The sequence below is a fragment of the Schistocerca americana genome, chromosome 1 (genome assembly GCF_021461395.2).
Source record: "Schistocerca americana isolate TAMUIC-IGC-003095 chromosome 1, iqSchAmer2.1, whole genome shotgun sequence".
In the NCBI taxonomy this organism is placed as follows: Eukaryota; Metazoa; Arthropoda; class Insecta; order Orthoptera; family Acrididae; genus Schistocerca; species Schistocerca americana.
In genome coordinates, this window is record NC_060119.1 from 346,161,051 (window position 1) to 346,188,248 (window position 27,198).

The following is a 27,198-nucleotide window of genomic DNA, read 5'->3' on the forward strand; positions in this document are numbered from 1 at the left end:
TATAAACACAGATGATGTGACTTACCGAACGAAAGTGCTGGCAGGTCGATAGACACACAAACAAATATGTGACTTACCAAACGAAAGTGCTGGCAGGTCGATAGACACACAAACATACACACAAAATTCAACCTTTCGCAACAAACGGTTGCTTCATCGGGAAAGAGGGAAGGAGAGGGAAAGACAAAAGGATGTGGGTTTTAAGGGAGAGGGTAAGGAGTCATTCCAATCCCAGGAGCGGAAAGACTTACCTTAGGGGGGAAAAAAGGACAGGTATACACTCGCACACACACACACACATATCCATCCGCACATACACAGACACAAGCAGACATTTGTAAAGGCAAAGAGTTTGGGCAGAAATGTCAGTCGAGGCAGAAGTACAGAGGCAAAGATGTTGTTGAAAGACAGGTGAGGTATGAGCGGTGGCAAATTGAAATTAGCGGAGATTGAGGCCTGGCGGATAACGGGAAGAGAGGATATACTGGAGGGCAAGTTCCCATCTCTGGAGTTCTGACAGGTTGGTGTTAGTGGGAAGTATCCAGATAACCCGGACGGTGTAACACTGTGCCCAGATGTGCTGGCCGTCCACCAAGGCATGTTTAGCCACAGGGTGATCCTCATGACCAACAAACACTGTCTGCCTGTGTCCATTCATGCGAATGGACAGTTTGTTACTGGTCATTCCCACATAGAAAGCTTCACAGTGTAGGCAGGTCAGTTGGTAAATCACGTGGGTGCTTTCACACGTGGCTCTGCCTTTGATCATGTACACCTTCCGGGTTACAGGACTGGAGTAAGTGGTGGTGGGAGGGTGCATGGGACAGGTTTTACACCGGGGGCGGTTACAAGGGTAGGAGCCAGAGGGTAGGGAAGGTGATTTGGGGGTTTCATAGGGATGAACTAAGAGGTTACGAAGGTTAGGTGGACGGCGGAAAGACACTCTCGGTGGAGTGGGGAGGATTTCATGAAGGATGGATCTCATTTCAGGGCAGGATTTGAGGAAGTCGTATCCCTGCTGGAGAGCCACATTCAGAGTCTGATCCAGTCCCGGAAAGTATCCTGTCACAAGTGGGGCACTTTTGGGGTTCTTCTGTGGGCGGTTCTGGGTTTGAGGAGATGAGGAAGTGGCTCTGGTTATTTGCTTCTGTACCAGGTCGAGAGGGTAGTTGCGGGATGCGAAAGCTGTTTTCAGGTTGTTGGTGTAATGGTTCAGGGATTCCGGACTGGAGCAGATTCGTTTGCCACGAAGACCTAGGCTGTAGGGAAGGGACCGTTTGATGTGGAATGGGTGGCAGCTGTCATAATGGAGGTACTGTTGCTTGTTGGTGGGTTTGATGTGGACGGACGTGTGAAGCTGGCCATTGGACAGGTGGAGGTTAACGTCAAGGAAAGTGGTATGGGATTTGGAGTAGGACCAGGTGAATCTGATGGAACCAAAGGAGTTGAGGTTGGAGAGGAAATTCTGGAGTTCTTCTTCACTGTGAGTCCAGATAATGAAGATGTCATCAATAAATCTGTACCAAACTTTGGGTTGGCAGGCCTGGGTAACCAAGAAGACTTCCTCTAAGTGACCCATGAATAGGTTGGCCTACGAGGGGGCCATCCTGGTACCCATGGCTGTTCCCTTTGATAGTTGGTATGTCTGGCCTTCGAAAGTGAAGAAGTTGTGGGTCAGGATGAAGCTGGACGATCACCTGCCACCGTACCTAAAACCTCTTTCATCATTACCTTAGCCAGCTTCATCCTGACCCACAACTTCTTCACTTTCGAAGGCCAGACATACCAACAATTAAAGGGAACAGCCATGGGTACCAGGATGGCCCCCTCGTACGCCAAACTATTCATGGGTTGCTTAGAGGAAGCCTTCTTGGTTACCCAGGCCTGCCAACCCAAAGTTTGGTACAGATTTATTGATGACATCTTCATGATCTGGACTCACAGTTAAGAAGAACTCCAGAATTTCCTCTCCAACCTCAACTCCTTTGGTTCCATCAGATTCACCTGGTCCTACTCCAAATCCCATGCCACTTTCCTTGATGTTGACCTCCACCTGTCGAATGGCCAGCTTCACACGTCCGTCCACATGAAACCCACCAACAAGCAACAGTACCTCCATTGTGACAGCTGCCACCCATTCCACATCAAACGGTCCCTTCCCTACAGCCTAGGTCTTCGTGGCAAACGAATCTGCTCCAGTCCGGAATCCCTGAACCATTACACCAACAACCTGAAAACAGCTTTCGCATCCCGCAACTACCCTCCCGATCTCGCGCACACACACAGGATATGTGTGTGTGTGCGAGTGTATACCCCTTCTTTTCCCCTAAGGTAAGTCTTTCCGCTTCCGGGATTGGAATGACTCCTTACCCTCTTCCACGTGGAATGTTTCCCTCTATTATATTCCTATTACCTTTATATGTTGCCAAGATCCTCTCCTTGTAGGAATTTACTAATGAGTAGTCTTTCTGAAGTACAATGTATGTAATCTGGTGCTATCTAAAGTCATGGCTAGCAATGACTCTTGTTTGATCAATTTCATGTATGACAAGAGCCTCTTAGCTTTAGCTGATTATTGTGGCATCGTGTGATGTAATAAGTGAGTATGTTTGCTTCACAAATATTTTCCTATTAATATTTTATTATGTTTATAAAAAATTTCTGTAACTGGTGTATACATTTATAGGGCCAATACTTCTGAAGAAGATATTTTTAAAAATATCAAAACCATGGTCAAGGAATAAAAACCTTTATTTGCAACTGGTTGACTGATTTTTCAATGTATTCAGAATTACACAGTTGCTGTTTCGCAACCATGTTTAAGATTTTGAAGCTCAAGCAGTACTCGGGAATGGGTCGCTCATGTGTTGTATAAGCAGTCTCCTTTACAGATGATTGACAGTTTCCTAAAGTCGCCCCAATGAATTGAAGTTGACCATTCACCTCCCTACTACCATCCTTAGGTGCTTGCTACATTTCATATCATTTTGCAACATTACAACTGGATTTTTAATTGAAGTGATTGTGTCAAACAGTACACTACTACTAACACTTATTTGAACATTGAGGGTTTGTTTTTCCTACTCTTCTGCATTACCTTACATTTTTCTTATACACTGAAGTGCCAAAGGAACTGGTGCAGGCATGCATATTCAAATACAGAGATATGTGAACAGGCACAATACGGCACTGTGGTCGTGCAAAGCCTGTATTAGACTAGTGTCTGGTACAGTTGTTAGATTGGTTGCAGATGCTACTGTAGCAGGTTATCAAGACTTAAGCGAGCTGGAATGTGGCGTTATAATCGGTGCACGAGCAATCGAACACAGCATCTTCGAGGTACAGATGATGTGGGGATCTTCTTGTACAACCATGTCACGAATGTACTGTGAATACCAGGAATCCTATAAAACATCAAATCTCTGACAACACTGTGGCCGGAAAAAACCCTGCAAGAACGGGACCAACGATGACCAAAGAGAATCCTTCAGTGTGACAGAAATGCAACCCTTCTGCAGATTTCAATGCTGGACCATCAAAAAGTCTCAACATCTTTGTTTTCAGATATATAAATGTAATGGACATCACAAGATAAAATATTTGCCTAAGATACATGTACCTTATGCCAGAGATTAAGGCCAGCTGCTACAAATATACGGACTCAGGCAAACAGGAAAAATTGGGCTACAGAGGGTGCTAAATACATGCGCATAAGGACTGCGCTTTGGTTGTGTTGAACAACAGCATGTTATAATGAAGTAAGTACGAAAATTCCTCTACAGGGCTATCAAAAATATAAATATTTAAAGGTTTACATTACATATAAAATTACAAATACATTTGCTGACAGTGTAGTATTGTACATAACTTCATTATGCAAAAGGTAGAGTTCTGTTTACAAGAGATAACTGTTACAAATGTAATGGGGAAAGAAGAGAAAGTATAAGTTAAAATAATATTACTAATAGGAAAAAACTTCTGCTTAGCACTATAGAAGCTTAAGCGATAAGAAAAATGGGAAAGCAGTGAGCCCTACACAGGGTGTCCCATTTATCTTGACCACCCTCTAAATAACTGATACTCCAGAAGCAAATTACAAAATGTTTCAATTCAAGGAAGTGTTCTTTAGCCGCCAGTGGGAATCAATCAGCACGATTGGCTTCGTTGTAGTTTCGTTTTTTACAAGGATATGAACAGCGGTATGACTTTTTTAATGGCACCTTGTATTTTTTATTCGGTAATTCATTTCCTCTCCTAAAGACCTACTCAAAAAGGTATCACCGTGTACCATTCACTGAAACACAACATTATTAATTACATAACACAAAACTGATGTTGACACTCCCTGTGCTTAGTGCAGGTACTCGGAGTAATGCGTCCATGTGCTGATGTTGACAGAGAACAAATGTAAACATAAGGAAAATGCACACCCTCCACCATCGTCAGTTGAAGAGATGTGCGAGTAGAATGTACACCAATGAAGAGAAGGTAGAAATGCTATTCATCTATGGGGAATGTAAGCTAGCAGAACAGTAAATGCAATACTGTTTTCTTATGTATGGGTACATTTAGTACAGTAGTTTAGTCCTTTTAGATACCGTTGTGTAGAGTAGGTAAACAGTAAAGGCTGTCCTTCCCACAAACTGCATCGACATAACATTTCTTTTATTGTTGTTGTTGTTGTTGAAGGTAGGCGAAATGCTACGCAGGCAATGGAACTGTACAGAGAGCGATATCCTGACAAGAATCCACCTTCCCAATGGATGTTTTCTCATCTTGTTGCGATACTTCAGGAAACAGGAAGTTTCAATCCACGACAACGCAATTGTCATAGCACTCACACAAATGAAGCTGGTGAAGTTACTGTTCTCGCTTCTGTTGCTACGAGTCCACGTGTGAGCACACAACAGCTTGAACATGAGACTGGCCTTCCTAAAACCAGTGCACATTGTATTCTTACATGTCACTGGTTCCATCCTTACCATGTACACCTACATCGAGAATTGCATGGGAACGATTTCCAGAATCGTGTACAGTTCTGTCAGTGGGCACAGCAGCTAATCCTCGCCAACCTGAACTACTTCCTCAATGTTCTATTTACCGATGCATGTTCCTTCTCAAACAAAGGACAGGTAAATACAAGGAACATGCATTATTGGTCCAGCGACAACCCATGATGGCTTAGTCAGGTGGAACATTAGCATCAATGGAGGGTTAATGCCTGGTGTGGGATGTTTGGTGCTACAATTATTGGCCCTTATTTCATCAATGGTTGTCACGGCACAGCGTATGCCAACTTCCTCAGATGAATTCCTCCTCCTCTTCTGGATGAAGTGCCGCTAAGAACCAGAATGTTTATGTGGTATCAATGCGATGTATGTCCAGCACATAATGCCTTGCATGCACATCATGTTCTGAATTGAAGGTATCCTGCCAGATGGATTGGTCGAGGAGAAACAGTTACTTGGCCTGCTAGGTCTCTTGATTTAAATCCTCTGGACTTTTTTTCTTTGCGGATGCATTAAATACATTGTCTATTGCAATATTCCAACAACTCCAGAGGACACGCAGGAACATCTCGTGCTTGCTTGTAATTCTCTTCAGCAGGCAACTCTGGAAGCAGTAAATAATTCTTTCAATCAATGAGTGTGCCAGTGTATCTGTGTCCAGGGTCACCACTTTGAGCACCTTTGAATGTTGCACTCCTGGGCAATAGTACAGGAGAGTCAAATCCAATTTTGGTTTTACTTGGTTTTCATTTGTTTTCTGATAACTCCAGCAAGTGGACGAGTTTGTGATCCCGGGCTCAAACTCAATGTTATGTAATTAATAATGTTGTGCTTCTGTGAATTGTACACTGTGCTGCATTTTTGAATAGGTCTTTAGGAGAGGAAATGAATTACTGAATAAAAAAGTATAGGGTGCCATTTAAAAAAGTCATACCACTATTCATATCTTTGTAAAAACCAAAGCTACAATGAAGGCAACCATGCTGACTGATGTCCCCCCAGATGGCTAAAGAACATTTGCTTGAAACATTTTGTAATTTGCATCTGGACAAACAGTTATTTAGGGTGGTCAAGATAAATGGGAGACCCTGTATACATGTGCATAAGCACTGCGACTTGCTGGTGTCAAGTATTTTTTTGAGAATTGTGACATCATGTGATGTAACAACTGTGTACGTTTACTTCACAAATATTTTTCTATTAATATTTTATTATGTTTGTAAAAAAATTATTTTGTAACTGGTCTATACATTTTAGGTGATTTTTCAATCAATACTGCTTGAGTGTTTGGGAGCCCCATCAGGTTGAACTGAAGGAAGATATCGAAGAAATTCAGGTGGTGTACTGCTTGAGCTGTTAGCACTAGGTTCAAACAAAAATCAAGTACTACAGAGATGCTTCATGAGCTCAAACTGGAAATCCTTGGAGGAAAGATAATGGTCTGTTTGCTGAACACTATTGAGAAAATTTAGTGAACCAGTATTCGAACCTGAATGGAAAACAATTCTACTGCCACCAAAATACACTTTGCATATGGTCTATGAACATATCATAAGAGAAATCAGAGCTTGTATGGTGGCATACAGACAGTCGTTCTTCCCTTGCTCTATTTACAAGTGAAACAGGAAAGGAAATGGACTAGTAGTGGTACAAGATACATTTCACCATGCACCATACAGTGGCTTGCAGAGTCCATATGTAGGTGTAAGATCATGCACATGAGCACTTATCCAAATCCCCTCCCATTGTGTTTCTCCCTCTCAACACCCCTTCTACCTTCTCACTGCTGCTAGTCCTCTAGTCAGGATGCAGCAATGGGAAATACAATACCTGTGTGAGTGTGTGTGTGTGTGTGTGTGTGTGTGTGTGTGTGTGTGTGTGTGTGTGTGTGTGTAGGGAGTGAGAGAGGGGGATGGAGGAGAAGGGAGAAAGTGTGAGAGAGAGAGCTAGTCTTTTTGCCAAAATCATAAAACTTTTTTGCTTCTTATATTTTATTATTCTTTCCCTCACACACAAGTTCTCCAAAGTGACTAGGTACTCAAATAAAAAAGTCATGAAAAAATGATTTTTTTGAGAATTGTTGGATTTATTTAGAACATCTTTTCAAATTCCAGTAACAAAAAACACAGTCAGATAGAAATAAATAGTGCATTAACAACATAATGAATCAAGGAACTGTGCAAAATTTAAAAAGAAAAACTGAACTGTGAGAACTGGAACAAAAAGCTTAAATTTCTATTAAAAATCATACAAACAGTCTAAGTGATACTAAAAAGTTAAAAAAAGGTTGACAAACAGAAAGAAAATTGTAAACAAAATGATTTTCCAATTTAATAATCTAAAAGACACTGCATAATCACTTAACCATAAAGAATAAAATCTACAGAATAGTATACACAATCATGTATGTTCACTTTAAAATTAGTAGGTCGTGCAACTAATGAATTTAATTATATTTAAAGACATAATAAACATTGAAAATAGATATAAATTACACTTAAAAAGAGAAGAGAAGAAGCAAACACAAATACTTATTACAATTTGTGTGTCCAAACAGAGAGCTTACAGAAATTTACAATTTAAAAAGTAACCTCACAAAATGACTAGAAGCATCACAAAAGGCTTCTATTTTAAAGCCAACTGAACACTGACAGTTTATGACTAGAAAAATATCAAATTAGGATCAAAGCTCCAGTTTTATAGTGCTCGCACAAATGCGACAACATATTGAAGAACAATGGTGTGTAAAAAAAAAAATCAAGCATTTTAGTAAATGACAATTGCTAACAAAACAAAAAAGCTAACAAAAAACAGCAGTGAAGGAGTCAAATATGAAACCTATCATGAAACATTAACATCACTCATGTTAGTTTCTTCAACCGCGCAATCTTTGGGCTATACAGTCTTTACATCAGATGTATGAAATTTTCTTGCAAATTCACCCTTACAATAAACTTTCAGTACTGATACTCACAAATGGTCAGTTTGTTTTGAAATAAAAGATCTGTAACAATGCAGAAGAGGCGTGGGTACTGGAAGTAATGAGGCAAGTATCACATCATTCTTTACAGTGAATAATCCTCCTCACTAAAGCCAAAGAACACTAATGATGAACAACATTATGGTAGAAATGAATTTGGTTTCTGACATAATGACTTGTTCCTCTAAACTATTCTGTTAGGAATTTGAAACAAAGAAAATGTACAAAATCTGTTGTTATAATTTTTATGAAAAATCTCCAAGGAAATGGTTGTCAAAATGTGCATAACTGATTGCAGATGAGAACTGCTTATTTCTCCTACCCCATACAAACTGTGAGATGGGCAAGAATGACATTCTTGCATTAAAGCCAACAAAAAGGAGAACACACGAGAAATTCCCACATAAAGCTTTATAGAGAAGATTTACAAAAAATCTTCAGTACAGCTATGGGTGCACATACGGCGACCTCGTATGCAAACTTGTTTATGAAGGACCTGGAGGAGTTCTTCCCAACCATTAAAACTGCTACACACATCCATCTGTTGAAGACACAATGATGATACATTCATGAAAGGGACTCAAAATATGTCCTCATTCCTGTTCTACCTTAATGCTTTCTCATTATCTATATCGGCTGGTCCTCTTCGGCTCAGTTAGCTGCTATTATGTACATACACTTCGATCTGTGTCTGTCTTTGTAGCTGAGTGGTCAGTGCGGCTGACTGCCATGTGGTTGACCTATGTTCAATCCCTGGTACTGTTAGGATTTTTCCTTGGTGGGAAGACTGGTATGGGGTGCATGCAGCCTCATGAGGAGAAATGAGGAGCCACCAAACCACTTAGCAGCGATTCCAAAGTCAATAAAACCCACGACAACCAGGAGAGTGGTGTGCTGACTACACACCCTTCCATACCGCATCTAATGCCATTGTCAGAGGATGACATGGCGGTCAGTCAAACCCGACTGACCCATTAGGGCCAGAATGAAGAACTTTACCTTACGTTACTTCTATCCTTGGTTCTATAAAAATTTCTCTCCACATCAAATCTGCCAACAATCAACAATACTTCCACCATGTTATCTACCTTCCATTTGACAATGAATGGCCTCTCCCATTCACTCTTCACAGCCACAGTGACAACCTAGTTCCTTACTGAGAATGCAAAACACTGTCACCCCACCTGACCCAGTTGCAGAGCTCCTGTGTAATATCCTCTCAAACTTATAATATTTCAATCACACTTGCTACCCAAATGTTAAGGAACATTAACTTGGTGTGGAACTGCATCTCCATGAGATCCATCTTAGCTCTCCCAAATGGTATCCCATCCTCCCCCCCCCCCCCTCCCTCCACAAACAAACACACACACACACACACACACACACACACACACACACACACACAATCTAAAAAACCTCTTAGTTTTTTCTCATGCTACTTTTGCATCCAACCTCTTACCACATGGATCACATACATGTGAAGGGTTCCAGTTGAAGACCCACACAATGCATCACCCAACATTTGATACTCCCATTCTGCCACAAATATCTTCTATCACATCACAAGCCATGTCACTAGTGCAAGCAATCATACTATATATCAAGTCTGTTACAGCTAAGCTTTTAATGTGAGCTAGGCCTGTAAATAGTTTTTTCATCCCTATGAGTGGCCATCAACACTTTAGTGGCTTCTTCACATACAGATACCTCCCCCCCCCTCCCCCCCCCCCACACACACAACAAAATGGGCCTCTGATCCATGGAAATACTATGTATCTTTTTTTCCTTGATGTGCTTGTCTACCACTTAATGCCTCAAAGGTTGTCTTGGTTATTCTTTTGATTTTATTTGAAGAGAGGTATGGAGATATGGTATACTGATGTGGATATATCATGAATTTTGTCTCTAGTTTTTAGTAAAAGCTAACTTTTGGCATATATCTAACAGAATGGATAAAACAATAAGTCAGAGGTAGAGGAATTCAAGCTTATAAACAGTCTTACCAATAGTCATTTCCATACCATTTTTGTGAATGGATGAGTATGGTCTGAAAATGATAGTGAAACAAAATTTATCCTTCACCAAACATAAAATCCTGTAACAAATATTCTAACTTGATAATAAACCTTTATACACTATTTGATATCCAGAAATTATCATTACTCACACTTTTTATTGGAATCTTTCAGTTTCAGGTGAAGCAATGAAACTTTGATGCACTGATATAAATGAGATGAAACTGTGATAATCATTCTCAATAACAATCAAATTGTAAAACATACAGAAATATAGTTGGAAAAGAGAATTCTTCAGAAACCATGTCTGTACATAAAATGTTTTGTTTCCTGTCACTCTCTGTAAATTCAAAGCTACTAACATGATCTAACTAATGAGTTAACTCCTGCTCTTCTTCAAGTAAGCAATTTGCTCAAGTAGTCAGTATGATACATTATTAGATCATGCCTTCATTTTCCTCAGACAGAAATATTCACTCTGCTACCAAAATACACAAAAAAGGTAAGTCCATATCACTACAAGCCTAAATTCTTTCTACTTGCTTCATTCTTACAGTACCTACTAGTTAACTCTGACAAGTGAACAGTGGGAACAAGAGTTTCTCAAACAGTAAATGAAACACTTTTATTTGAGAATACACACCATTTACTATCTGTAAGATAGTTTCATTTACAAGATCAGTGAAATGCCTTGCATTTATATCTGAATGTATCACATTACAGTTCCTAACTTTTTTGTCACTGTTATTATTTCTATACTTTCCAACTACCATGCAAAAGTATAATACTTATGTCACTACATATTACAGTTTATTTATCCATAACAGAGTACAGTATTGATTACAACAAAATAACAACACTCCTGCTTGTAACAATGCTTATGAATATATGCATACAATTCAGAATAAAAAATTATTTAGCATTACATCATGCATGGAATTTATCACCACACTTCTGAAAAAAATGTTTAGAGAGCTCACTTTTATGAAATTTTAAACTTTTTTTCAGAATTAAGATTTTTCCACAGAAATTAACACATGCCAGAAAATTTCACCAGGTATTTTTAACACAAAACATTTTTTAAATTCACAAACAAGTATTGAAGATGCTTGAAAATGATAGCTTCCATTTTAACAGACTTTAATATCAGTAACGCAAAAGAGAGTACAAAACAGAAGCTATACAGTAATTAGTTAACAAGTTTTGTGATAAAGGTACTGTAAGCAACAAAGAACATTTTAAGAGATGTCTGTTGCCAATTAGAAATGCATTAACAGTAGATCACTTACTTTCTTGCAGATGATACTTTAGCTTATTTACAATTATCCGAATCAAACAACTGAAAATCCAGGATGGAACAATGACAATATTATGAAAAGGATAGCTGCTATACACCATAGCAACAAGTTGGTGTGTGTGTGTGTGTGTGTGTGTGTGTGTGTGTGTGTGTGTGGTGAATAGCAACTATCCCTACCATAATGCAATTAACTGAATGATATTCAGAGTTCTACCACAAAAATACAACTGAATATCAGTGTTCATTTCATTGATGAAGTCAAAAATCATGTTTGAAATGGTACACACTTTTAATTTGTCCATCTCTCCAAATTTCAGGTAACGGAAAAATGACAAACACTAATGTCATCTATTAAGAGCATTCTGCTCATTAACCTTGAACTCACCCACAAGATGATGTTCATAATCATCATACAAATCCAATGAGACATTGGTATAAAAAATCAAGACAATAACAATTTACCAAACTTATTTCGCATCATTTTCAGAGGAAAAAAAAGTTACTGTTTCTACACATAATACACACAAATGATGTTATTTGTTATAGCTGGCATTTAACTTGCCAGTAAATCTCATTAGAATAATATTAAATTAAGCTGTACTTACAAACAAACACATGTTGACACAAAGTTATGAAGGACATACTGTATTAACCCAACTCTAAAATGGATTTTTCTACTCAAACACATGGATACTTACAATTATGAATGTTCAACTGATCTCACACACATTTTGACATTAAGTTAATTTTAGTAATGAAGCAGAGGCCACAAAACATATGTAGGATGTTTGGTCTAATAGAAACCATTATTTGTGAGTGGCATCAAAAGAAGAATACCTGTTCTACACGGAAAACTTAGAGGGAACCTAAGCAGGACAGGTCATGGTAACACGTTGTACAATATGCACAGCAGAAAAACAACAAAGGGTTTCCTACCATTCAAAAAATTACCAGAATGAAGGCAGTGGGAATAAAACAGAATTTTCCTACAGTAAGTGTCTAAATTCCCAAGAAATCTTTTCATCATATACAGGTCATCTGATTGTCTTACAATCAGGTAAATACAGTACTTATACAGTCAGTAATGAAATGAATCTTTGAACTGTGTTAACAGCTTTCACTGATTCAATTACAGAGGCACTCTAACAAGTACAATTACAAAGCATGGATTACTTCATACCAACTTAAATATGTCTGGATGATATAATGGCTGTATAATCTTGTTTACTACTGAATTTTCTATGTCCAAACATCATATAGTTACAAACTCAAATAAAGTACTCTACATGCTTGACTACTGCAATCTTACTTTGCATTTTTAAATTTATTTTTCTCTTTAAGAGTTTGTTTAGAATAGCACATAACACATTTTATTTTGGGTTTAATGAATACTAAAATTGCAGAGATCATGATCAAATCCATACCACCAAAAGTCTGTGGTCTCACATTCATGTTAACTAAAATAGGCAGTTATGTCTCAATAGTATAAATGAGCCTTGCATGGTAAAAAATGTTCCACAAGAACCAGAAAAAACTGTAAACAGTCTGAAAGCAAGATGAAATTAGTAAAGATAAAAAGAATATGAAATTTAAATAGCAGCTTTGGTCACTATTTTCTACCAGCACTATATAAAACTTATTAATGAGCCAAGTATGACAACACACACACAAGAAAGGAGTGTAGTATTACCAGGTGACATACAGTCACCAAAAATAACTATATCCAGATATAAAGTTTCATAGCAAAATTAAATGTCCTTTTTACCACAGACAAGTTTCGTTCCACATCTTTTGATGCTAAAAATGATATCTAAAATTTATTTGCATATAATTTACATGATTGTACAGAGTGCTATGTTTTTTCGATTCACAGTTTAAGATTGAATGAAAATAACAAACCTCTTTTTCAGGAGCAACAAACATAATTAATTTTCCATAACAAGAAGCAGATCAGAATTTAGAAAAACAGAAATGAGTGTAGTATGAAGGCTTTCACGACCGGATAACATATATTCTGGTAAAGATCTGGTCTGGTAACCACGACCTCACATCCCGGAAGGTTTACCAGAAGAAATGAGTGTGTTGGAAATATTAACTGTCAATTTCAAATGTCCCCCCCACCCCCCCAAAAAAAAAAAAAAATCATTATAATTATGTCTGTAAGTTGAATGAAGACCACAAAGATAAAAAAAATTATTAACTCTATCACTCTCGAAGTCAAAAAGGATCAGAGTGACAAATAACATTTAGGAATAATGTTGCCCCAAACATTCCATAAAATGAGATTTATTCCCAGAGTCATGCTGCTTTCACCTGAATGCAGCACTAACAATACAAGTAATTCTCTAAGTCATGAAATCATATACTATGATGGGAATTAACGATAGAGGGAGACCAAGGTTGAACACAGTAAACAGGTTCAAATGAATGGAGGTACAAGGATGAAGAGACTTGCACAGGATACAGTAGCTTACAAAGCTTTTTCAGAGTGAAGCCTGTAATTAAGGCACTTCAAATGAATAGAAAGATCTACAACACAAATTTTGAGTAACTGTTATTTTTCCTACACACACCAATAATGTACTGGAATATTTTATAAGAAGCGAAGTAACATTTAAGGACCATCTAGGTGTTATAATAATACCAGCTTATCGTGATACTGCCAGCAGAAATTCTGAAATGCCTCTTCAGAAATTACCAACTCCGATTCTAAGTAAAATTGCAATAGAAAAGTTGGTGGGATTTGAGGAAATCATCAATTCATGTTAGGACAGTTACAATGCATTTTATTTTACTAATAGTGAAGTACATTCTTTTGGTAAAGTACTCAATTATAGACATTTCTGGATTTATCTTAAAACACTACAGCATGTTTGTGATTTCTTGTACTGAATATACTTACTGTAGTACTTGTTTATGAGTTGTTTTCAACCCATTTCTTTTTTCATTGTTAGACATTGTTGTTTTCCACCATCACTTCACTGATTGCTTGATTCTCTTCCAACTAACCTGTACCCCAGATGCGTGCTATGGGGTCAGTGCTTTGTTATACCAGCTATTCTCAGCTTTTTGGACCTCAGAGCCACTATGACTCATTCAAGTAGCTCCTCAGCTCATCTCCTGTGGTCGAGTGCCCCCTGTTCTTATCCTTTCACCGAGGAAAAAATCCTGGCATTACTAGGAACTGGAGCTGGGTTCTCTGTTTGACAGTCAGACATGCTGACTGCTCAGCTACGGAGGTGGATGTCAGATGATGTATACCTATCCAAAATAAGTTCTCTTGCACTTACTGTGGGAAAGGTGAATTACTGGGGAATATTTATGAGGCTCTCATTGGTAAGCCAGCACTATTTGTTAAGTTGTACCAAGAAAGTATCCTAACAAATCAGAAGCAAAATTTTTGTTGCCAAGTGGCTGAACCAGAAGATATGATATGCCACAGGAACACAAAAGAGCATGACTACTTAAATATAAAAGAATGGAAGAAATTTACCATCACTCATTCTGAAAACTGAAGCATTTAGTTGTTACGATGGTCTCATTTGTGAAAGATTACACATACTTGACAAAAAAATTATACACAATGAAGGCACCAACTAATGAAATTTTGATGGGCTTCAGTATGACAACATCATTTAAAAATAATGGAGGTCATTGGCAAAAATATCACTTCAGATACATATGATTTGTTCAACTTCTATCTGCAATCAAGATACTTTTACAGAAAATAAGATATTTCTGAACAATTTAATGCCGTTTCTATGAGCTCACGTTATTGTCAGAAAGTAACCAGCCAGCCATTACATACAACAAAAATAAACAACTCCTGAGAAGCCACTTTGTTAAAATAAACACACATATTTCTTTTCTGAAATGTTTGGTATCAGTGTCCTGTATGCACTACTGACAGCCCTATTTTAATAAATAAATATGGACAACCAATTAGAATGTAATAATTACTAAGCAACAATTACAATTTCTTCCAAAAAAGTGTACAGGCACTTCCCCTTATATAGCAATGTTACAATGTGTTCGGAGAATGTTCAGCCACTTGAAGGACACTTGATGAAGATACCCACAGCATGACTGAAATTATAACGTCACAAAAAATGAAGAAGAAATAGGAGGAGGAGGAGGAGGAGGAGGAGGAGGAGGAGGAGGAAAATGATGTGGCATTGCAACCTAGATGATTTAATTTGGATGCACATCATTCCATATCATTGTACCCATATCATTGTACCCATATCATTATACCCACTTACAGTGTCAGATTATTCTAATCAACTAACTTGTCTCATTCTTTCACCCTCTGCTAATTCTCTATACTCTTTCTATCACTCTTCATTCCCTTATAGTCCTTAGTTCTGATGTTTACTATCCCCATTCCCCACAAGACATCTTTCAATCATGCATTCTAAGAGACTTTTTAATACTCCCTTATTTGCCAGTTCTTTCTATTCTATCAACATTCTGCTTTTGTTTCCAAGCTTTATTTGTGTCTCATTTTTCCCCTTGCTTAAAGAAACTGCAAATGCACACCTGTCAGTAGCTTCAATTGTACAGCTTTCTAACCATCTAGTTCTGTTCTTAGCTATTTCTATTATTGAGCAATAATTCCAATTTTCTAATAAAGATGTACAAGCAACATTACAGTGTGTTTAGAAATTGTTCAGCCACTTGAAGAACACTTAATAAAGAGCCCCACAGCGTACCTGAAATTGTAACTTCACAAAAAAGAAGAAAGAGGAGGAGGAAAACAATGTGGCATTACAACCTAGAAAATTTTAGTGGGATACACATTATTCCACAACATCATACCCATATCATTATACCCAGTTATACTGTTAGTTTGTTCTAATCAACTAATGTGTCTCATTCTTTCACCATTTACTAATTCCCCATACTCTTTCCACACTCTTCATTCTCTTATAGCCCCTAGTCCTGCTGTTTACTGTTCCCATTTTCCACAAGACATTTTTCTCTCATGCATTCTAAGAAACTTTTTCATACTGCCCTATTTACCAGTTTTTTTTTTCTATTTCTATTTCATCAATGTTCCACTTTTGTTTCCAAGCTTATTTGTGTCTCACTTTCCTTTGTTTAAAACTGCAAAAGCACACCTATTAGTAGCTTTAGTTGTACAGATTTCTGACTATCTTTTTCTCTTCTTAGCTATTTTGTTTTTATGTGTCTCCTTTACAACAATCAAAGGTTACATCAATCAGAGAGAATGTGGATCCAATGATGTAGGACAAGAGAAAGGAGAACAAAAAAATCATGCTGAGCAACTACAGAGAGCATGAAGAAGGCATGGAATACAAACATAAGAAAGAGTCACATAAGTGATCCACACAGCTCACAAATTTACTTTGCTGCTGCTGATACTGACTGAAGCAGCAAAGAGGAGGGCATATCAAAGACAAATGAGCAAATAGCATTAAAAACATTCAATTACTCATACAAGGTGCAACATAAATGAAGATATGTAAAATTTTAAGAACAATAATACTAATAATAAAACACGAAGTTAGTAAAAATATTTGAATCCCTCTCCTATACGAAATGACAGTTGTTACAGATACTGTACTGCAGGAGAGCAGCTGACTCAGAATAAATGGACAGACATCAAATCAGAATATGTATAATTAAATTCATTTACTCTTGATGAACAACCTCTATCACAATGCATGATTCAATAATGCAATTTCGGGCAGTAAAATTTTCACACAACGTGCCAGGTAAAATCAATGAGCAAAGCATATAATCAAATTACTGATGAGATGTAACATAATTTTTATTAATTCTGAACGTAAATCAGATCAATCAATGTAAGAGGAAAGATAGGAAACACAGCATTGATTAATATTAGATACATATAAGCAATGACTGAATGATAGTGACAAAATAAGATTTGGGACAATAAAATGAGAGAAAGGAAGTGAGCAGATCTCATTGATCACAAGAATAAAGTTAAATAATGACAAAAGAGAATGGGAGGAAGGATGTGGTGGGATCTGTATTGATGTAACCAAGTGGGTAAGCATTTAGTCATTCAGTAATTTTCATTTCTATGGACTTAGATGTCTGCTCCTTCTTGTGAGCAGCGCTGATACATACAATTTTCCTGGTGTTCAGAATGTGCCACGTTTCAGTTAAAAACTGTTACAATGAAACTTAACGTAACTTAAATGGTTTATTTATGTACATACATCATTCGTATTATTTTTTTCATACTTTGGATGCTAACAATATACAATTCCTAGAGCAGGAAGTCAAAGCAATAATAAATATACCTTTAATCAACTGCTACATTTCATAGTTGCAGTCGATATAAAATACAGTTTTTAAAAGGAAAATATTCACTGATCTCTTCTCTTTTAATCCGGTTTACCAATACCAAAAAGCAACAAATATGATTAATTGTTTGTAAGTTACAATCAAATTACTTCATGCAAAGAAAAAAATGGCAAGAAGAAACTGATGACTATCTGATCTGTATACCATATGCACGATACAAAATAAACCTATTTAATGCTAAATGCTGTACATATGCCTGTACCAAATTTTTTTTACATATTAAGGTTTTTTGACTTCTTCAGTTCAAATCTTTGCATTAAAGTATGGTTGAAGCAGCTGCCTTTACACTTTCATTACACTCTTTTAGATAAACTACTCCTCTACGACAAACTACCCCTCTAACCACTCAACAAAGAAGAAATAAATATTATATTCAAAGATGTTTCAGACTTGTTGTCAGTTGTCGTTAACCACTGTGCATGATATTTCCACTGGACATCTGCAAATTGAAATATCATGGACTGTAGTTAATGACAACTGGCGGCAAGCACAAAACTTTTCTGAATATTCAGTTTGGTGGGAAAAATGTTAAAATTCACAATGAAAGATTATGATTTAACACCCCATTACACCTGATAAAGTTAGTGTTGATTAAAGCATTTGATACTGTTAATTAACTAGCTATAATTTTTCGAATGCTCATTATATATTTGAAAAATCAAGGCAGTATGCATCCTTCTATAGAGATACATTGCAGAAATATAGTCCTGAAACACACTGACTTGCATCTCTGAAACATTGTTTCTATGGATAGCTGTTAAATAAGGCACATGTAGGAAGAAGGTACAACCGAAGGTGAGCTTGCTCAGAACATAGAATTTAGCAAATCATACAGTAAGGTAATTAAAATATATTAAAGCCAATGGTACCCGTCAACAAGTTGTCAGGGAAGTAAGAAAATACATAACAAACAACATGGAAACATAACAAACTAAAGAAAAAAAGAAGAGCTGTTCAAAAATGTGTCTCGAGGACTAAATGTATGGTGCGAGTTACATTCTTACCAACAAATAAGTTCATATTCTGCATTTTGCTTTTTCACTTCCTTATTTTCTTAAAAAGATGAATAAACGAGGATTAATAGTGGAAGGAGTAAAGCTAACCACTCACAGTATAATTGAGGCATTGAGTGGTCAACAGGAGCTCATGAGCTTTCAGTCAATATTCTTCTTCAAAGGTAACTAATCTCTCTCTCTCTCTCTCTCTCTCTCTCTCTCTCTCTCTCTCTCTCTCACACACACACACACACACACACACACACACACACACACACACACAGAGAGAGAGAGAGAGAGAGAGAGAGAGAGAGAGAGAGAGAGAGAGAGAGAGAGCACTGCTGAAGTTGAGCAAATTGTTTTCAACAGCACGTTCTGCCAGTGGGTGGTCAATATTGTTCTTGTTCACAGTCAGGCAATGGCCACACCCACTTTAAACGCTGTTCAAACATTACAGTGTTACGCCATGACTGCTTTCACAAGTAGCCCTGCCTGTGACAGTGCAGGATATGTCTGTTAAGTAGTCAAAGTCCTGGCAAAGGATGTGGTTAATGCTGGATTGGCATTGGATAATAAGGGCTGTGTTCTTTTGCAACTGGTTCACAGAAGTGGTTGGAGGATCAGAGACTTGTGTCGATAAGACAAGGAGTTCTGTTTACAGACTAGATTTTGAGGGTAATGTCACAGCAGACTACCCACGGGATTGCTTGCCACTGCAGCTGTACCATCCGTGCATGCCCAGAATGTATGGGACAGACTTTTTACTACGGAATGGATGGCAGTTATCAAAGTGGAGGTGCTGTTGATGGTTAATGGGCTTGACACTGACAGAGCTTTTTGTGGAGCAATTAAAGTGGTGTACATCAATGTCCAAGAATGCAATACACTTTGCTAAAGATCACCGAGTGAAGAGACAGGAGAGAAGAAGCTGTGGAAGGAAGAAGACAGTGTGTCTTAACCCTGAGTCCAAGTCAAGAAGGTATTATCAACAAATCCAAATGAAATAAGAGATACAGGACCTTAAGTGGCTACAAAGGATTCCTCCAGATGACACATAGGCAGGTGATATGTGGGTGGGTGCCCACAGTCCTGCCACAGATTTGTTTGTAAATCTCTCCCTTGGAGAAAAAGTGGTTATGGGTATGGGTATTGGTCAGGTGTATTAGGAAGGTGGTGGGGGGTTTGGAATCAGCAGGACATTGAGAGAGGAAGTGTTCAATAGTGGCACAATCAAACATATGGGATATTGGTGTACAAGGAGGTGGCCTCAATTGTGATGAGTACGGATACAAGTGGGAATAGAGTGTATATGACTGAAAGATGATGAAGCAACATAGTTGGGATGTAGTGCTGGGACAATTAAATTGTCTGACGTAATACAGCCTTTCATGTGCATATAGTAATAGTTAATTCCAAGGAGGTACAATGAAAATATTACTAAGTTTTCAGACAATCTCGTTTATAACTTGTCACTCACTCACATTGAAAACAACCGAAAAGTTGCAATGGAAACGTCACTGAGCTTTTGAAAAATCTTTTTTGTACAATTATCGATTACTTAACACCTCAGCTATAAGGTGAATGGTTGCTCATTTTTACACTCTGTATTATTTGTATACCAGAATAATCAGTAACCAGTTGCATACAAGAATTTCTAATTTCTTTCAGTGGTTTTAAGCACTTCGCACCCTTCTTCAGAAGAAGGGCACTAAGCACCTTAAACCGGTTAAGGAAATTAGAATTTCTTTTGTGCAGCCAGTTGCCGATTATTTTGGTTTATTCAGTTATAGTTGCTGAAGGTGAATAAAATACTAAAATAAGATATATTATGCATCCAATCCTATTTTAATTCATAGCAAAATCAATTGAACTTAACGTAAAACTGGATTATCTAATCGATAAGACTAATATTAGCAAAAATTACCTACGTTAGGAACATAATTTCACTAGCCTGAAGCCAAATACTGTTGCCTTATAATCTAAAACCAATGGACCTCCTTGAGAATGCTCATCAAAGGCTTCAAAAATTTCTTCATAACCACATGCTTCAAAAATTTCTTCATAACCACATGCTAAGTACAATACTAAGCACAAAGCTTCAACTTAGTGTTTCAAGACCAGAACTGCTTTTTTTTTTTAGTGTTTTACCACACTAAATAAATGAACATAATTTTTACTCCATTACAATTAAGTTTGTTGCACTATAGAGACAAAAGTGATTATCACAAAAAATTGTTCAAGAATATTCTTGAACTACTGCAATTGTTCAAATGAGTGTATCAATAAATACACTAAAGATACATGGCAGCTACAATTACAGTATGTAATGACTAAGAATATATTGGCACATAAACAAAACCACATTTCCAACATCAAAAGTACCATATAAATTTTATAGAGCAGTCTCACAGATGTGATAAATGCAAGTGAGGAGGTAGTGTACCTAAGTTATTGCATGTTTAAAATGGTTGCATTCTTGACACACAGTCGACAACAAAATGGAGGTAGGTGTATTTTTTTTAATTTCCTGAAATCTATTAAGATATCATTGAGTTGTACTTCACTGCATCTACATCTGCATATTTACAAATCTATAGCTGTATGCTTACAAACACAAAACATACTACAGGAATTTTGAAAATGGAACATAACAAAATACAATACCTTTATAACTAAGAGTATTTAACTCTGCAGACAAAATGACTCAACATATTAAGAAACAAGAGAGAAGTCATGAATGAAAAAGTATTTCCCTCATTAATCACCTTGAAGAGCAAATTCAGAGCTGCCCAACCATACACAAAAAGCTGATAAATGCAGAATTTCATAATGACCTGAGATGCATTTCTTGGAGCTAGCTCTGTAGATTCCAATTAAGCTATCGCTTATCAGTTTTGAACTTAACAGTAACGTTTACCAAGTATTAGCAAGAAAATTTGGTTTGCTAAGAGACACTAGCATTTTGAGCACAAAAAAAATGTGGCACAATTTATGTTGTTAGGCTTATCTCATGCCAATTTCTTCACATAGGTGACAGCAGAAGTGTGGGTTATTGGGACCTATTATTTAATTATTAGCATTCAGAGGCAAAAAATAGTACTGAGAAACGGTATCAGTTTCTACTTTCACTTAGTTCCTAAATTTCATAGGAACTAAAACTGCAACAAGGTTAAGCTAAACTCAGATGATAAATTGTATGAATTATGGCATTTGCATTATCTGATCCTATTAATATGTACCTTCTCTCTAAAGCAGTAATATGCAAAACACTTTTGCCTACAGAGTTATAAAATATGATTGTCATCTATGAAAATATTACATTCTTATTCTATAATCACAAATCATTAAACATTCATGGAGCTAAGCAGTAAGATAAAAATATAATTCAGAAAAGTGAATTATTCATAAAAATATATCTTAAACACCCAAAACATAAACTAGTTTTAGGTGTTAATAACTGGAGTAACAAAGCAACTCAGTTAAAATCACATTCATATAAATATAAATACAGAGGTAAGTAACATAACAATGTTTTCATCCGAACAATAATTATTCTTTCAAACTTGTAAAATATGTTAAAACACTAAACCAATCATATCTCAGATGGGAACACGATATCTGTTATTGTTCTTGATACACTTAAAGCATCTATTCAAATAATATTTATTTCTATACACTCTGATCATCACTGCCTGGTGTAAAAGACTAAATGTATCCATTATTAAGAGTTCTTTCAAAGTATACATAGTTCTGGAAAGCACTGGTAAACCAGAAACTTAAATATCATACCTAGGGCCCCCACTGGTCAAACTTCTTCAGTGGACTGTGGTGTGTGCAGGTCACAGTTGTTTCCATACCTTACGTGTTCCTCTCACCTCATGAGCTGAGCTGCTCGTTCTCTATCACGCTCCACTTCCATAGGATGCATACGTTTACGATGCGAGAAGCAGTTTCCTGAGCTGGCAAAAGCCTTAGGGCAGTAGGGACACTGATATGGTCGTGCTCCCGTATGCTGATTTATATGAAACTGTCAAAATACAAAGAACATGAAACATGGCTAAAATATTGGCAAGGGAATGATGTACAAATCTCATCAACAAGTTAATTGTGGTACAAATAATACGTTTTGAGCCCTCCATGGTCTCATCCAACGAACAAATCTGCAGACATTTGGAATAAAACCATAACATCTTTGAAAATATGGTTTACAAAAAGATGGTATTTCATACAACTGAATTTGATGTTTACATATTCATAAACGCCTCTGCAAATAGAAAACTGCAGAAGTTTATTTTCTGATTTAATATTTTGTCATAAACATAAAATGTGGAAGTAATCAGCATGTTATTGATGGACACATATCTCGTTTCATAATGCATAACAACATCTTTGAAAAACTAAGATTCTTCACCTCTCCTGCATCGTCCAGTTTCTATAAGAGTAGAAAACAATGCTATCAGTGCAGTGATTGTTTCCAATAATATTCATAGAAGCATATTTTTTCTTTACCCCTGTTTAGTCATTTACAGAAAACAGAAAATATTGTTGGTGAAATGAAGTCATTTTATCACATCCCCTTCTTCAATTTAGAATATTTGACAACCTTGATCTAATCCAAATTAAGTTGTAAATTGCTATTTATTTTTCTGAACAATTATATTTATCTAGGTCCAATTCTTTGCTTTTACAATGCTGTCAGTATGGCATCATTTAATCTTTCTTTTGGCAACTAAATTTACATTCTGCATGTGATTCAAGTGCTACATTCATTTCCAAAAGTACCTTCTACTCTGTTCATTCTCTACTTTGACAATTATTGACAACTTCAACAAAAATTTTATCAAAAAATATTAATGGTTTAATGACATTTTATATCATATCTTTTCTTTTATGTCAGTTAAAAGCAAGAAACTGAGCGATGCCATAGTGATTAGCACACTGGATTTACATTTGGGATGGCGGCAGTAAAATCCCGAATTAGAGCTCCAGATTTAAGTTTCTCGTTATTTCCCTAAATTCTTTAAGGTAAATGCCAAGGTGATTTCTTTGAGAAGGGGACAGCAGATTTCCTGGGCTTATGGTCCATCTCTAATAGCCTCATCACTGACATGGCATTTAACTCTAATTTTCTTTCGTGCTTAAAGTTAATAAGACAGGTCAAATACAATACTTGACTGGCAAGAAAAAAATCACTCCAGATGCAGATACAAAAATAATTAGCAGTTCACAAAAACCATCATTTAGTCTTTCTTTATATAGACACCATTATTTACCAGACACTTTCAGAACCATGAAAACAGCTTCAACCAACTGCACAAGTTCAGCCTTCTGCAACTTCAGTTAATTCAGAACAGAACCAAAGTCTCCAATACATGTTGCAACACTAAGGACGTAAGGAGAGGTTGTCTCAAAAGTTACAGCCTAAAAGGTTCAATCCAGTTGTACAATAGAGACGACAGTATCAAACAAGCACTGCCAGGCATCAAAACAATTTCTAATCTCAGCTTCACATGTAGTCAGTTTTGAATGGTAGATCTCAGTTCCGAAAATGTTTAGCAGTACATCTCATATGTTCCTGGCATCAAGAAATTAACTAACAGCAAACCTTTCTGTTCTTTCAACACAATAGCTGCGATTTTTCGGCAAATTGTTTGTCTGAACTTCTTCATCTCTGATGAACATTTTATCGTGTTATGGTATGCACTGCTGTTTAACTAGACAGTGAATATTTCTTAATTCACGTAAAAAATGTAAATACCATATGGTACTGCTGGCTGAGATATCTCATGGGGTGGGTTCAGCCTCTTGTCCGTGTTTCATGATCAGTCACGATATAAGGTAAAGCATCCTAATAATTGTCTGATAACAGTATTAAAATACACGTACAAATGTCATCACTAGTTCTTTCAAAGTACTATGTAATGTCATAAAATGTAAAGTGTGAGACATACTTTCCCCCTTCAGTCACACTCAGTAAGTAAAGGAAACACAGAACTGGCCATTAGATGATTGTGTGGCACAAGTCTGCGATTTTGAGAAGGTGGGCATTGGCCAACAGCATCGTCAGTAGAATTACAACAATACAAAATTAGAAAGAACACTGTAGATAAAATAAAATTAGTCAGTTGCTTCTGAAGTGACCTTGAGTTTATTTTTATACAACAGTGAGTGACTTGAGCAGAAAACATTTTCTGGAATTGTATTAACTGGACAAAAACAAAGTGATGAAAAGTGCGTTTTAGTATATTTAAAAAATACTTTTACCTAGAAACAACAATGTAGGGAAACATAGATCACTACTCACTGTAAAATAACACATTAAGTTGCAGACAGGCATCATTAAAAGACACTAACACATAAGCTTTCAGCTACAGCCTTCACCAGAAAAGAGAGAGAAACACGCACTATTCATTCACGCAAGCAAGCGTGAGGTGTGCTTGCTTGTGTCAATGAATGGTGTGTCTGACGAAGGCTGTGGCTGAAAGCTTATGTGTAAGTGTCTTTTAACTATGCCTGTATGCAACTTAACATATCATCTTTACAGTAAGTAGCAATCTATGTTCCCTACATTGTTGATACTTCAAGCAGAGTTTCCATTGTTTGTTTTTAGATAAAAACATTTACAACAGAGACATTGATAGATGGGTTTAACTTTTTCACATAAGACTCTATATCAGACTTTGGAAACATCAGTTTACAAAAACCGTTAAAACATCCTTTAATTCATCCCCGGCCCCAAAACAGCCAACCACAACCTTTGATTAAAATCAGACAAGAACCTGGCAAGAGCAGTTGCTAATTTTACGAAAGTTTATCACACTGAAATAGTACAGCATTATGAAGCATGTTTCACCACTTTTGTGCAAGTAATGCCATCTCTGAAACTCCTTGAATTTTATACTATACTGTTGTGTACAGCCTGTGACTTTTAAAAGACATATAACTCAATGAACATTCTTTTTACGCTAACTGCACAAATATCACATTAACTAAAGTGACAGCAGTTTCCTACAGTTTATCAGCAGAAGTATGTGAATGTTACATGCATAAAACAGTGTCTTAGTTGAAGACTGCATTTGAAAATCAAAAACAGGATAGCAAATGCAGACTAAGATATCCAGACAGGATTGATTTTTCAATGGATCACTGGAATCAAAATATTACCTTATCAACACAGTGCACATGGCGTTAAAGCTTGTTAACCTTTTTGTACCTATGTTGATAACGGATTCTCATAATTTACCTTCTAAGTATCAAGATAGTACAATTTTTTCTCAGAATCTTCATACATTCTACACAAAATTACTATCTCAGTTGGAAAGTGACAATTTCATTACGTCATTTTCCGTACATGTATAACATCATTTTCATAAATCATCAATGGGCCTCAGCTAATGCAGCCCATCATAGCTGCCGCTTCTCAGCTCTGTCTTCTCCCTCCATAGTTATAAATAATGTAAATCTTTCCCCAACTTCTATACTGAGCATGAATGTAAATAGTGTCGACATTATGAGGTGGAGTGCAGCACCTGTCACAAGCCACTGTCTGATGGCAGCAATGTCATCAGGGAAAAACAGATACTTAATGTCATAAAGCTGGACATGTCAATACGTGAATCATGAACCTGACTGATGATTCCGCTGGAATTAAATGTAAGTAACCAAGTGCCAAGTGGGCACAGGAACAGCAGTGTTACTAATTAACTGGTAGACAAACCGATCCCTGGTGCCACATGACTCCAAAAAGTTCAGTGGCAAGCCAAATCATACAGTGGCCAACAGCTCCCAGGAGGAGACAAATCAGAGTTAAAGTAAGTTGTAAATCAAGTGTCTCACAGAATAATATTTTTAGTAGTTAGCTCAGCTGTAGTACACAACACATTCAGTTTATAAACATTCATACAATCCAGATTGAAAATCTGATACTGAAGTACCTTTAGAGTCTACTGTCTTTTCATTTGGTAATACGTAGGATACAGTTAAATTCAAACTTGGCCAGGCTGCAGGAAAGTTACAGAACCAACCAATGAGAACCTCAACAGTATCAATAAAAATCCAAATGAATATATCTGCATATGCAATGATTTCAATGCCATAGCATAGAGTTACATCTGATTCCATGCCCAGAGGACTTATTGTCTAAATAAGCTGGGGGCTAGTGCTTTCTTAAAGATTGAGCCAGCCAAAGCCTACATGCAGCTTCCACTGGAAGAACAATCTAACAACGTCATTGTTAACATGACTTTCAGTACATAAAGATACAACTCATTTCTGCTCAGGGTTGCAAGTGCCTCGTCAGTTTTTCAGCACTATCTTGAGCAGTTAATACAGGGTGTTCCAAACTGTTCAAACTGCCATTCTCGATCCTGTTGAAACTCTGTGTGTGTTTTTCAATTTAGAGTTGTTGGTGGAGAATGCAACCAGCTACAAATACTTATAACAGGTGGAACTGCAACTGATATGAGGAATATTGTGAAATGTTGTGTGCCACTGTCATTTATGTAGTATGTATACACATTTTAGATTTGAACACTTTGTGCTT

General features: G+C 36.9%; 1 protein-coding gene across 1 annotated transcript in view; it reads right to left on the reverse strand.

Annotated features, from left to right (window-relative positions):
• Positions 1-22,348: 22,348 nt before the first annotated feature.
• The window catches only part of LOC124622479 (zinc finger and SCAN domain-containing protein 2-like), a 115,795-nt gene continuing 110,945 nt past the window's right edge, over positions 22,349-27,198 (reverse strand). Inside the window, exon 7 of the mRNA XM_047148198.1 lies at positions 22,349-22,683. Within this exon, the coding sequence (XP_047004154.1) occupies positions 22,528-22,683 (156 nt within the window). The 3' untranslated portion in view covers positions 22,349-22,527. The remainder of the gene's footprint in view (positions 22,684-27,198) is intronic.